At 36.6% G+C, this 13790-nt stretch overlaps 1 protein-coding gene across 1 annotated transcript in view; it reads right to left on the bottom strand.

Moving 5' to 3' along the window:
* The window catches only part of LOC133515617 (uncharacterized), a 1004237-nt gene that overhangs the window by 121369 nt on the left and 869078 nt on the right, over positions 1 to 13790 (bottom strand). Inside the window, 1 exon segment of the mRNA XM_061848189.1 lies at positions 5519 to 5663. Coding sequence (XP_061704173.1) covers positions 5519 to 5663 — 145 coding nt within the window.

Here is a 13790-nt window from a genome sequence, read left to right as displayed (position 1 = left end):
AATACCTACGCGTCTGACGTAACACTCGGAACACGCGGTCGGCCATGTTTGAATCCTTGGCCAGTAGCGCTCGAGCGCCGGTGCGAGACGGGAGTGTCCACGAGCCAAACCAGTTTTTCGCGGTAAAAAGTAAGTATTTGTGCTCTCGTATATTTTCTTATAACTTCTTTTACTCTTGTATTTTGACTAATCAAATTATTTTGGTGTTATAGTTAGGAATAAACGAATGTTTTTAATGGTCGTTGATCAGCGTTCGAGTCTTTTTTATACATAATATTTGACCTTGAAGTGAAAAACGTGGTGTGGGGACGATAGAAACAACTTGCTTGTGGACGATTGAAACGTTTCAATCGTCCTCGTGTTTTAATCGTCCCCAAAAGTAACCGAATTCAAAATATAAGGTTCTGTATTCGATGCACATGTTTATTCTATTAATGTTGACATTTATTTGAAGATATACGAAGATACACGAGCAAAGCTTGTTACAGAATGCAATCAAAACATTTCATTTTGTAGCATGTCTTGTCACCCACTCTCTCTATGCTTTTAAATTGTATATTTTTTTTTTTTTTTGTTTAATGGTTATTAATAATATAAACTTTGTTTTATATTACATAAAATACATAATTTGTTATTTTAATTTGACATATCGCCATATGGTAATATTTTTGTTTATGTGTAGAGAGAGACACAAAACTTGTTACAGAATGTTTTATAATAATATGTTGATTAGATATGTTTGATACATATATAATAATAATACATTTTAGCAACAACCGACTGCTGCCAACCGGCTGATTAAACAGGTCGGCCACTGCTAAAATTTATATCAGAGAGAGTTAAGGATTTTTTTTTGATAGGCATATCGCCATGTTTTTGTTTACGTAATAAAACAATTTATACTGATTATTTTATTGCGTCTATTATTTCATTTTACATCCCGATGTCTGCAACACTCGTTGTCACAGAGTGTGTGGGAATGGTTATGATTGAAACATTGTTATAGTTGAAACAAGCACTTTTGTATGAAACATAATTATGCTTGTTTTCTGCGATTCTATATCGTTATATCTTATAATTGCATTGAAACTACTTTGGTTAAGGTAAATTTAAAAGGTAGCAGCGACAAAGACAACTAAAAGTCGTATTTTCTTTTTTTTTCTCAAGTTTTTTAGTCGAGATGTTCAGATGCTCATAAATTGAGAAATTTTTATGTTATGCTTGCGGACTTTTGATGAGCTCATTGTATACCGAGGTAGTGATGAAAAAAATTAAAACAGATATAAGTACTTTCATTGTGCCGAAGATATTTGAGTGTTTCAATTGACCTCACATAGTGTTTCAATTGACACTCATGTGAGGTCAATTGAACCATACTGCCCCATTCTCTTTATTACATTATTGTCAAAAAACTATGGATTATAGACCATCCAAATACATTTTATTTAGGAACCAAATAACTAACCTTGAAATATTTTGAGCGTAGATCTTTCTACTCATCAAAATATAACGATCACAGGCGGTTAAAGGCAAATTGTTTCAATTGTCCCCGGTCTACCCTAAGCATTTTTTTGGAACAATACTAAGTTGTTTTTGTTACTTTATTAAGTTTTCATTAGGCGATTAAATGCATTTTATTCATCAACCTAGTCCATTAGCGCCTCGATATGAACTTTAAAATATGCTTTATCAGCATTAACATCTGATATATTTTACTGTATGTTCTTTTTTCCTTCGAACTTTGAGACCTCAATTATTCTGGGCGCTAATGAACTAAGTGTTTCCGAACCTAGGGTCTATTTTAATGGCTTCTATGTATTTTCATTTTCAATTGTGTTTTTGTTTTTTTCTCACTTTGTACGCATGTGTGTGTGCGTCAGTGTTAGCGTTTTTTTTATATACTTTGTAATTACTTGTGAGTTCCTGTAATTGGCTCTCTGTATTAATCTTGTTGTCCTATTGTAAGTTTAAAGCTGTTGGTTCTCCTGAACATAAATAAATAAATAAATAAATAAATTAAAGACATCACTTTTTGTTAAGCTGTTACAGAATGGTAGTTACTTATGAAACGTTATTTGATCCGCTACTTTTGATGCTGACTGTACAAATTTAATGTATTATAAGGACCCATTTACATGCTGTCAAAAACGGCTAAAAAGGCTAATACCTATTATGTAAATCCTTTTTATATGGGAAGTAGGAATATACAATGTCTTACGGCCCGATTCGTATTTCAAGATACGTCAAATATTAGATACGATATGGATCGGATATGTCAGTGCCAAAAGTGACGTTTTTGTTTGAATAACCTACTATCTAACTGATGCAGATGTGTTAAGTTGTTTGAGCTTGTTTTTCTATTTATTTTTATACTATGAACCGCATTGACGTAGCGTATCAGAAAAAATACTTAAATACTTTGTAGTTTATTTAATTTCTTTTAACTTTTACTATTTAATTATTTACCCAAATGTCGTGGTTAATATTTAATATACACCTATAGTTTACTAATACTTTAAATTCTACCAGTGGGGCGACACTTCTTTCGGCTTTTATCGGCTCCATCCGGCTCAGCATTGCTCCGAGCAATTATTAGGGTTGGCACAACTTTACGTCCCTATCTGTGCACGACCACAAATAAGATAATGACTTGAATTTTGACAGCCCTAAATGGCCGAAAGGGATAGTGCCATACATTAGAAAGGAACGGCATAATTGACCCTGAATCGCTGTCAAACGTCAGTTTTGTAGGAAGTGGCATTTCTGTACGATAGTACTATTATTTATGTGATTCTACACAATTCCGATTATTGTTTTCCTTGGAGGCTAAGTACTTTTATTTTATTTTATAATTCTTATTGCCTTTAAGTCTGCCTAATTGAAAACAGAAAATATTTTGGCTTCAAAAAATACCAGAAAAACCGTACAGCGACCCAACCGCTAAGCTAAATAGAGCTAATCCAAGCCGTCAACACGCTTAATCAGTTGCGGGATCACGCGCCATTTTGCTCCACCATTTTGGTTTCGACCGAGCCGCAAAATGGCTGACTCGTGTTAACAAATTGTTAGCAAGGGCTGCTGAATTTAGCTACGTACGAGTTTTCCACGTTTTAAATACGAATATGTTTTGTTCTTATTGTGTTGAAATATTATAATATATATTTTATTTTATTATAAAATGGATTGTACATTTGGTCAAAATTACAAGGGCTGTGTTGGATTAAGCGTAAACTAATTCGTTATTAATCTTTAGAGGGTACTAAAGCCTGCCTATAGACGTCTGATTTTTGTGTAAAAGATCTAATATAAGATACTTGGTTGGCTTGGTTGGTTTGGTTGGTTGGTTGGTGGTTTGGTTTTGGTTTGGTGGCTTGGTGGGTTGGTGCTTGGTTGGTATTATGAAAAAATCAACCAAACCTGTTCAAGCCGGTCAACCTGAAGGAGGCACAGACGTCTATTTTTTTATACTACGAGCTACATCGGTGGCAAACAATCATACGGCCCACCCGATGGTAAGCAGTCTCCATATCATATGGACGTCTGTAACTCCAGAGGAGTTACATGCGCGTTGCCGACCCTAACACTCCGCACCCACGTTGAGCTCTGGCAACCTTTCTCACCGGCAGGAACACAACACTATGAGTAGGGTCTAGTGTTATTTAGCTGCGGTTTTCTGTAAGGTGGAGGTACTTCCCCAGTTGGGCTCTGCTGTAGATCTGGAATGACATCCGCTGTGTCCTACCACACAAAGCGAGATGACATTCACATTGCCCATACCTCTCTTTTGGACGTAGCTCTAAAAAACCAAACAAAACCCTCCCATTCCATTGTATTTTGAATCTTCATTTTATCCAATCGACATAGCATTTGCAATCTTTTATTTGTAGGGGTATAGAGGTTATAAATAGGTAAAACTCAGAGCACATTGCTATTTATTTGTATCAAATATAGCGTTCTGCCATTGGCAATACATATAAATGAAAACAAAATACTAGGAAACGTTTACAAATTTAATGAATATGGTTTGGACATTAATAACGCCCGGAATATTTGTTATAATTCGAGATTTGTCCGATTAGCCGACCGCAATTTACATTATTATTCGTCGCGATATTAAATTCAAAGCAATGATTGTGTAATTTAGGTTAATATAGATTGTAAAATCTGTGCCTATTGGATTGCAAAATATTCGCTCTAAATATATTAAAGTAGGCATAAATTATTAAAAATATAAATTGAGTCTGTATTCTTCGAATTCTCAACCTCTCAAGAATTTCCTTTATCTTAGAACGCATATATAACGAAGTGTCGACATGTTGGAGATATTTTTGATTGTTTGTCAGAGGCTTTTGAATGTATCTCTATTTTTTAATATGAACGTTACATGATATACAATAAAACACGATTTCTGCAAAGAACCCCCGTTTGTTAAACAGATTTCTGAATAATAATGGGCGCAATAAATCAGTTTCGGGCGGAAGTATTAATATTACTTAGTTAATCTAAAATTCTGCAAAGTAGGAATTTCCATTAGGTCGACCGTAATGGGCTTTTTGGAGAAGGTGCGTTTTATGTCGCACTTTTAGGATATGGAAGAACTTTGGTTAAAACAGCGTGTTAATAATAGAATTATGAATAGTCTGAACTCGTTCCAGATTCTCGTTCGTCTTCGTCTGTTACTCATTTGTATACTTGTGCAAACACTGTCATTTTTTATAATTATTTTGCAGGTAGAATTCTTAAAGTGAGGAAATAGTTCTACTTTTTTCTATACTACGTTGGTGGCAAACAAGCATACGGCCCGCCTGATGGGTATGCGAATCCAATCCACGACAACGCAATGCAACATTAATCAGTTCTGAAGAATGTTTGGCAAGTTTGGACGCTAGAAGGACTCCACAGAGCACCAGATGTCAATTTCTGTTTTTTTTTATGAAATTTTGAATTTAGATAATAACAAGTAGACTTCCACTTCACCATTGACCCTCTCGACACAAAGGTAGACCACCGCAGCGTAGCCCTTAAGGGACGCATCTGAAAATGCGTGAAGAAAGAATTTCTTGCCATCGGAGTGCAAGACAAATGTTTTTAATTTAATATCTGATACTACCCCTACCCTACTTGAATAAAAAAAAAACACCTGGTTTGTAACGGCAGAGAAAAGTTGCAATAAAGTATACGCAAAATCTTCAGATTAAGCTCTCTAAGCAGCCAGAGTGGAACCCGAGCTCGGTTAGGATTTACAAAGAAGGATTATAGAATCAAATAAATAATGTTAACTTAAGCGCTGGCGTTTAACGAGTCGTTAACGATTCGTACCGAAAGAAACGCAACTGTCATCGCACTAATATGGAGAGATGACTACGCTACGCTAGCTAGCTACCTAGCTAGCTAGGAGCGTTAACGATGGGCACGTTGCCAAAGCACTCATTGCTCAGGGTTGATCATCATCAAATGTTTACAAAAAACTTTAAGCGTTCGAAAAGCGCGTGATATTGATTTCTATGCCAATTCTTACCTGTTGTTTAAGGACCTGCGCAAGATCCCCGCGCGGCGGCGCAAGCGCACCCAGCTCCGTCTCCTTGCGGATCACCCACTCGGTTAGCTCACGCAGAGATAGCAGTAATGCGGACCAGTGCTCAGCGTTGCTCTCTAGGCGGTTTCTGTGGACAATGAGCAACAGGGTTAGAAATCATCATTAGCTTTTATTATGATATAGGAACACACGAGCAGATCACCTGATGGTGAATTACTGTCGCCCATGGACACCTGCATTACCAGAGGGGTTGCAAGTGCGATGCGGATCATAAAGATCGTGGCCACGCAGCTCTCCTGGGTTGTCTCACCAGTAAGTATCTTTAGGTACAGATCCTGATCTTCTGTTCAGCTCTTTTATGACTCCTCTACACGATGGCCCAGCGTAGGCCAGTCCAAGGGACGCATTTATGCGTTAGAGGGAGCAAGTGATATTGCTATCTCCTTCCACCGCATAGCTGCGTCCCTTAGACTGGCCTACGCTGGGTCATCGTGTAGAGGAGCCCTTAAAGTACAAGTCATATTTTGTTTGTAGAAAGGCAAAATGCTATAGCCCAGGGCCGCGTGATGCGTATGCGCACAAAATCTTTACTATTTCTTACTATCATATGTTGAAATTTTAAATCCTTTCATGACCAGTCGCCAACATCATTAGTATTATACATGGTAAGAACTAAGCCTAATTTATTAGTAGATAATTAATAACAAATAAAGACATTTCAAATGCAAAATCCGATTTGAACACAAAATGTTACCAAATTGTATTCAGCGGAGCGAATAATCACGAGGAATTCTAACTCTCTAAACTCTAAACAAAACAATAGGACGCAATATTAACAACTTGTGCTCAGACAAAGTTGCTGGAGCGGGTTGCTAGTCCAAAAGGCAAACTTGGAAAGTCAGAATTTGAATCTTTTATTGACACATGCTGTAATGTATTGTGAATGTCAAAGAATTTGAGAAGATAGCTAATTCTAACATACTCTTTCATCGGGATGATATCTCAATAATGTCAGTGTACATTCGAATTGGCCTGTAAGTCTAAGATTAAATTAACATGGACTCAAATTCGTACGTAAGCGACATTCCTTCAACTAAAAACGCAATTTTTGACACTGATAGATCGGTATCGTATCGCGTTCACATCTTTTCATCATTGTTTAAATTCGGCCGTATAGTATACAAGTCGGCCAAAAAATATGTGCATTCCCGTTGCCAGGGAGGTTTTGGGATTAAACTGAGCAACTTTTACTATATTCCGAAAGGGCGAAAAAAATTTTTACCCTCCCATAGAAAATGGACCAGCTAAAATGTATGAAACAGTCAGAAAATTGTTTCGAGATTTCGGGATTGGTCCCATAGTAAAAGTAGCTCAGTATAAGCCCAAAACCTCCCTGGCAACGGGAATGGAAATATTTTTTGGCCACCGTGTATAAAAACTTTCACGATTCGCATACGCACTTAGAGAAATAAAAAAAACCACCGACCTAAAAACAGCACTCCAGACCTATTACGCGTACGCATATAACTGGTTGAGCTATGGAATAATATTCTGGGCTCATAGCACAGACGCACCGAGCCTATTCATAGCGCAAAAGAAACTCATCAGAATCCTGGCAAATATTGAACTACCCGATAGCGCCGCACCTTATTTCCAAGAATTTAAAATACTCACACTTCCATGCATCTACATCTTGGAAATGTGTAAGTTTGTCCGTAAATACCCTGAATTTTACACCAAACGGGAAGATGCGGTAAAAAATCGTAACATGCGGTACAAAAATAAATTACAATTGCCATCCTCACGGCTTAAGCTGCACTCGGCTGGACCTCTGGTAATATCCATAAAAATTTACAATTCATTACCAGAAAGTTTGAAAGACGAAAAATCTGAGACTACCTTTATTAGAAAACTAAAAGAGCTACTGATTTCTAAAAATTACTACTCCTTAAATGATTTTTTAAATGATAAGTTTTAAAAATTTAGTTAATGTACATAAAATAATATTAGATTACATACTGCCTTTCTCCATATTTGCTGCGCCCAACAGGGTACATAATGAGAGAACATAGAATTAAGATTACCACCTGTATTTAACCATTATGTGCAATAAATGTATTGATTATTGAGTAACTAGAGTCAGACCAAGCTAAGTTGGCAGCGATTTTGATAGCCCAGCCTGTGCAAGTGTTAAGTGAACGTCATAGTTTCATAAAAGTTTGACGTTTAAAATAACGCTTGCACTGTATAGTCTGTCAAAATCACTGCCGACTTCTCTTGGTCTGACTCTATCTTTGTTTTATTTGAGTTTAAGACATTGGAACGTTAACTGCCAATTTCGGAAGAGGGACGTGATTCAGATTCAGATTTATGTATTATATACGATTACATTACACATTACATTTATGTCAATTTATATGAATCTATTGTGATCGTCAAAAATAAATTCCAATAATGACTAAAAATAACATCAGAATCCAGATAGCAACAATTATTAAATGTAAACAACATGTAAACTATCAACGTTTACGTTCACAAATCCGAAAGGTTAGTCGAAATCCAAATCCGTCTACATGCTGGCGAACTCCCGAATTGAAGTCTACATGTTTCAGATTTCCACGAACGGTATGGGGCGAATAGCTCAAGGTCCGACATTGATGCGGACTTGGTTAAAATTTCGATGTTGTCTGGGCAATTGGGTACTTGACACATGTTGAATATTATAACAAAATTTAGATAAACGGATAAAAAATGAGCCATCTATTATAAAAAAAGTGGAATTTAAAAAGAGATATTGAGATTATAAATAGATACAAGGCTCCAAAGTCTGAAAAAAAAAATATTTGCCGATGCCGATGGTCCCGGGTTTGAATCCCGGTAATTTGTGTGATTAACACAGATATTTGTTCCTGACTCCTGGGTGTTTTCCATTTTTTAAGGATTTTTTGTTTTATTGTGACGATGGCGTGCAATAAAAAGTAATAATATTACATTATTATGTTTTGTAAGCCCGATCAAAAATATTACGAAATGTGTTAAAATCTCTTCAAAAATAAAGCAAATTTGACCGAAAATATGAGGTAGGTTAAAAGCGAAGTTTGCCTAAATGTCAGACTTTCCTCCGGCTGAGTAAGGAGTTCTCTGCAGGCGTTCAGTCGCTTCGTCTAAGCTGTGATTTCGTAGGGATGTGCAACTTGTTCGTATAAAAACAAAAATAAATGAGCAAGCTCATGGAGACCTGAATTTACTAAAAGACTTCCTAAAGACCTGAAATTGATAATAACGATTTTGAATTTGGTAATGTAGTTAACAGGTGCTGGCTTTAAATTTCAAAAATTAATTGGTCTAACCGGGACTCGAACGATATAAAACTCAAACCAAACAACAGACGAACAAATTTCTTTTTGGCAGCGCACAGCTTTACGTGTCGCCCGGAATAAAACTTAATTTATTTATTTAAGGTACTTTATTATAGAAACCTTACACTTTTATAAAATTTGAAGTGTGAAATGACCATTATGATCTTTATTCAGAAACTAAATACTAAAAATAATATAAAATAAATACTAGAAAAGTGTTTGTAGCCAATAACCCACGCGAGTGCCATGCAAAGATATCGAATTCTTTTATTTACGAATCCGTGTCGCCGTAAATATTATCTGAGGGCTTATCGCGAACCACGTTCGACGTGTTGCCTCCCTGTCACACTTACGTGCGAATTTACAAGTGCGACAGAGAGGCAACACGTCGAACGTGGTTCGCGGTAGGCCCTCTGAGCCTGTCATTGGGCCGCGGTCCCGTGGTATGTTAATTAATTATTTGCAAACAGTTTCATTGAATCGCTGATTGTAGTGAATTAGCGGCATTAATCGAATGGGAGTCAGCGAGCTGTGAATCATTGTTGAGTAAAAGTGCTTTATTTAATTTTAAAAGATTAAAGGACTGTGAAATTTTACAGTTGATGAATTTTTTGTACGTCAGAAAAACTAAATTTCTTGCTGCACTTCGAAAAAATAATTTAGTCAAAGGTTTGTTCTGAAATGTTAAACTTGTTCTATACACTTTGTTTTTGACAATCGTGCCCGCAGGTATCGTTTTTTAGTTTCAAAGGTTAAGGATTAAAAGCGATTAACATGCTGCGTAGTTAGCTATCCTCCTAACGACCAGGTTTCAATATTTGCCAACTTAAATTGAACTCTGTCAAATTGACAAAAAGTCAAAAGTCAATCGGTGCCTTTGTACCTACCTGATTATTATAATGTAATGTTTCATCATCATCTCCTAGCCGTTTTCGACCACAGCGACTGCGTTCTACCGCTGAGAGCGTCGCTGGTGCGCTCTCAGGTGACTGATATAGGCAATTTTTGCAGCAAATGTACGACCACACTCGTTGCAAGTCAGCACCCCTCCGACATAATTGTAAAGTATGGCCGCAGGTGGTCTGGCCTTCAGCTCGTCGCGCTTAGCGTCGAGTTCTGTGAGCCGCCTGGCTTCAAACTGACGCACCTGAGTCTGCACAATATGCCTCCAACGTGGACGGTCACTGGCTAGACTCTCCCACTTCGTTGGCTCTATATAAGCTCTCTTCATATGTCGTTTCAACACATCTTTGAACCGCAAGAATGTAATGTTTACCCGGGTATTGGCTGTTATGTTGTTATGTATTTTTCATGTCACTATATGATGTTACTATAATGTTTTACTGACTTGTAAAACAGCCCTTGAGGCCTACTTGCTGAATAAATTATTGAATTTTACCACGAGGGTCGTCAGGAGGCTTTTCAATTTTTGTCAGTATTAATGTCATATTTGATTTATTTGCTTTAAAATTTATTTTTTGTGTCTTCAAGTATCACAAATTAACAATTTATAATATAATAATATTAAAAGAAAAATATATAGATCTTAATCTATACGAATCACATTCGAATCTATACGAATCGAATTTTTTTTGTTCTAAGTAATTTCAAGTTCATATTTATAATTAATCAAAAAATGTGTCCCATCACTACGTCTCCATATTTCAAATGCTACATTTGGCGGCAATTGCACAGACTTTTACACTCCTTTGCCTTAATTCGAGCCCCACATAACTTTAAGCTTTAATTTGATATGCACAAAGTCTCATTTCGAATGATTACTTCAAACATAAAGTTTTAACCGCGATATTCGCTGCAGTTCACGGGGACCTTAACGTTATTGAAATAAGAGATGTTTTCCGATGGTTTTTTGGATTGTTCGAGAGATGGTTTGGATGGGTCCCGTAGGTTAAAGTAATGAAGATGAAATGTCATTTCGGTATAAATTAAACCAAGTTGGAATTGCGGTGAGATTCAAAAGTTTGAGATAAAAATTAGAGTCTGCTCATGAATTAAATTAAAATGCGGGTGGATGATAATTTGTTTTACGACGGATTACAAGGGGCTTATTCATAAGCTCGTCATTATCGTATGTTAACGACTTTTGCATAATTTAGGGTGGTCAGAAGATAAAAGTTTCAGTTCTTTTGTATTAAACTTCAAATAATACAAAAGCGGCATCTGGATCAAAAAGGACTGAGCAGGTAAGTGTGTTGCTATTAGTATCTTAGACAGTAGATGTCAGATCCACGACGCAGGCTTCGTCAATAAATACAAGCAAAAAAAAAAACATCCACAACACGCTTCGTCATCGTAATATGCACCTATCCTACAAAATATATATCCACAACACGTTTCGTCAACGGCCTACCTAGTATCTATATAGACAGTAGATTAAGAAAGAATGTTGAGTGCTACCGTTCGCCAACAAACTGTCAAGCAGTTTGGCGAAAAAAAAATGTAAAAAGTATTATGCTGTGTATTTCTTATTATGTACTTCAAAAAAAAAATGGGATTCATCTGAAATTGCGCCGGATGTATTGAAAGTAACATTATGGTTATAACGAACCAATAAAAGATTTAAAAACTGAACACAGGGGCAAAATTGAAGAGTAAAATAGTCTAAGTTTGCCTTTAAGTGAATTACTTACTTATTGGGTTTTGTTTAGGAGTATATAAGTATAAGCCATAGGTATGCACTTCCAGTTTCACAATCAAGTTTCAAAAATAATCATGCACTTGACTACTATTTGCTACTAGTCAGAACTTTTTCTGGAAAAAACGAGCGATTGACAAAAAGAACGATCGACATGTCTGTTGCTGATGCTACCTTTCACGTTATAGATAATTTCGAACTATCGATAGTTTTTTTTTCATGACTGCACTGCACATACAACTTCTGTTTTATACTTATTTAAGTACGTAATATATATAATAACGAAAACATGTATAGATTTGTACTTGATTTTCATTCATGGAACTTTTTGGAACTTGAAAGTTAGCATGGTTAGCACATATGTATCTCTTTCTTGTTTATGTTTATTAATCTATTATTTTTAATACATATCGAAAACAGATTTCTGGATGTTTCAAACAATCGTTTTTGTAACGAAATGTTCTATGTTTGCTCGTTAGGCCCTTAGCACACGGCGTCGTAACGTAAGAGAAGCGTAAGCGTATCGTAATACGCGCGTATAGCGAGACCGCTACGAGCACTTACATGGTCAAACACGCCCGCACACAAAGCGTTGTCGCACCGAATCGTATGGGATTACGCTTCGGAGTTGTTTGACCATGTACGTGAGTACCGGCCCGATTCGAAGAATGAGATACGATAACGATAAGTTCTGGTTTAGATAATTTCTCATTTAGATATCGTTTGTATGTCGTATAATTGACAGAAGCAGCTCGACTTGGGCAATCAATATTGTAGATAGATCTTATTAGGATCACAGCGGAATCGAAATAAACGTCAATTTTGAAATGTCATTTAGTTATCGATCTTTTAAAGATCTTTCCAAAAACTTAAACGTGTCTTAATCATTCTTCGAATCGGGCCGTACGTGCTCGTAGCGCTCTCGTTATACGCGCGTATAACGATACGCTTACGCCTCTCTCACGCCACCGTGTGTTTCGTAACATAACGGATACACTACGACTGACAGCAAGTGCAAAAATTAGATTAATTTCTAAAGTTCAAGTTGGCCCCCACTAACAGCAATTCTTTGTTGGACCTTATGTCCTTACATAAAGGTTCTCGAACTGTCTGTTAACTGCGGGTGGCATCCAATCACAATGCAGTAAAAGCCTCCACTCCCACTAAAGTGATTTGACTGGGACTAGCTAACTCAATATGCTGCGAGCGAGCAATTTACGCCACAGATTCATATTTCTATATAAAATGGACGTTTATAAATTGTACAGTCTTTTAGCCTTTCGTAAAGTTTAATATTGCTGCGAAACAACTAAGGAACAAATCAAGTTATTTTATTAAATAATTCGTTTTCTGTTTTTTAAGTAAGTAGTCACAATACTTACTATAAAACTCCCGTGAGACTCGAACATATTAAAAATAAATATTTTAAACGGGTCACTCACGTTTTATTAAGTCAGTGGACATGTTTCGATCCATTTTCGAGGATCCCCATCACGGAGAAACGACCCGCCTTCACTCACACACAAGGATCGAAACATGTCGAACGTCTTTTCCACTTAAAAATACGTGAGTGACCCGTTTTAAAATAATTTTAATTTAGTCACATTACTATAAATACATTGTAAACTGATATATTTGTCATATTAGTGACGAAGCCCTTCAGTGGCGAAGGTCTAGGGCATTATCCGCGTAAGCAGAAGACACCGGTTCGTATCCGGTATATGTCAACCTTCGTAACATCTTTGAAAATTATACTAAAACTTATTCCAAATACTAATAAATACATCAGTGAATCCCGTGATAATAGTTAAACCGGAATTATGGTTTATGCTCGCCAAGGCCAAGTTTTGTCATCATCATCGGAAATTTAAGAGCTGCGCTCTTGTCGGTAAAGCAATTTCTAGGTATTTCTTCTCTTGGCCTTTTCTTTAACAGCCTGATACGACACGACGTTCACTTTCTCCTTCACTTGGTCCATGTATGTCCTTCTTGGCTTTCCTCCATCCTTCTACTTTCTCCTCTATGATCATCCAGATGAATTCATCGTGACGTAACAGGTGTCCCAACATGTTTCCTCTTCTACTTTCAATGGTTCTCAATAGGCAACTCCTCGTTAGTTACTTTTTCCATCCAGCTTATTTTCCGCCATTCCTTGTTCGTCCATACGCCGCCAGCACCACATCTCAAATGCTTCAAGCGAATTTAGGATACGTATTTGTGTTAACCCTTATTTTCAATG

Source organism: Cydia pomonella, chromosome 2 (assembly GCF_033807575.1).
Source record: "Cydia pomonella isolate Wapato2018A chromosome 2, ilCydPomo1, whole genome shotgun sequence".
Lineage (NCBI taxonomy): Eukaryota > Metazoa > Arthropoda > Insecta > Lepidoptera > Tortricidae > Cydia > Cydia pomonella.
Note: the sequence above shows the minus strand (reverse complement) of the source record. Positions and strands in the feature narration are given on the sequence as shown.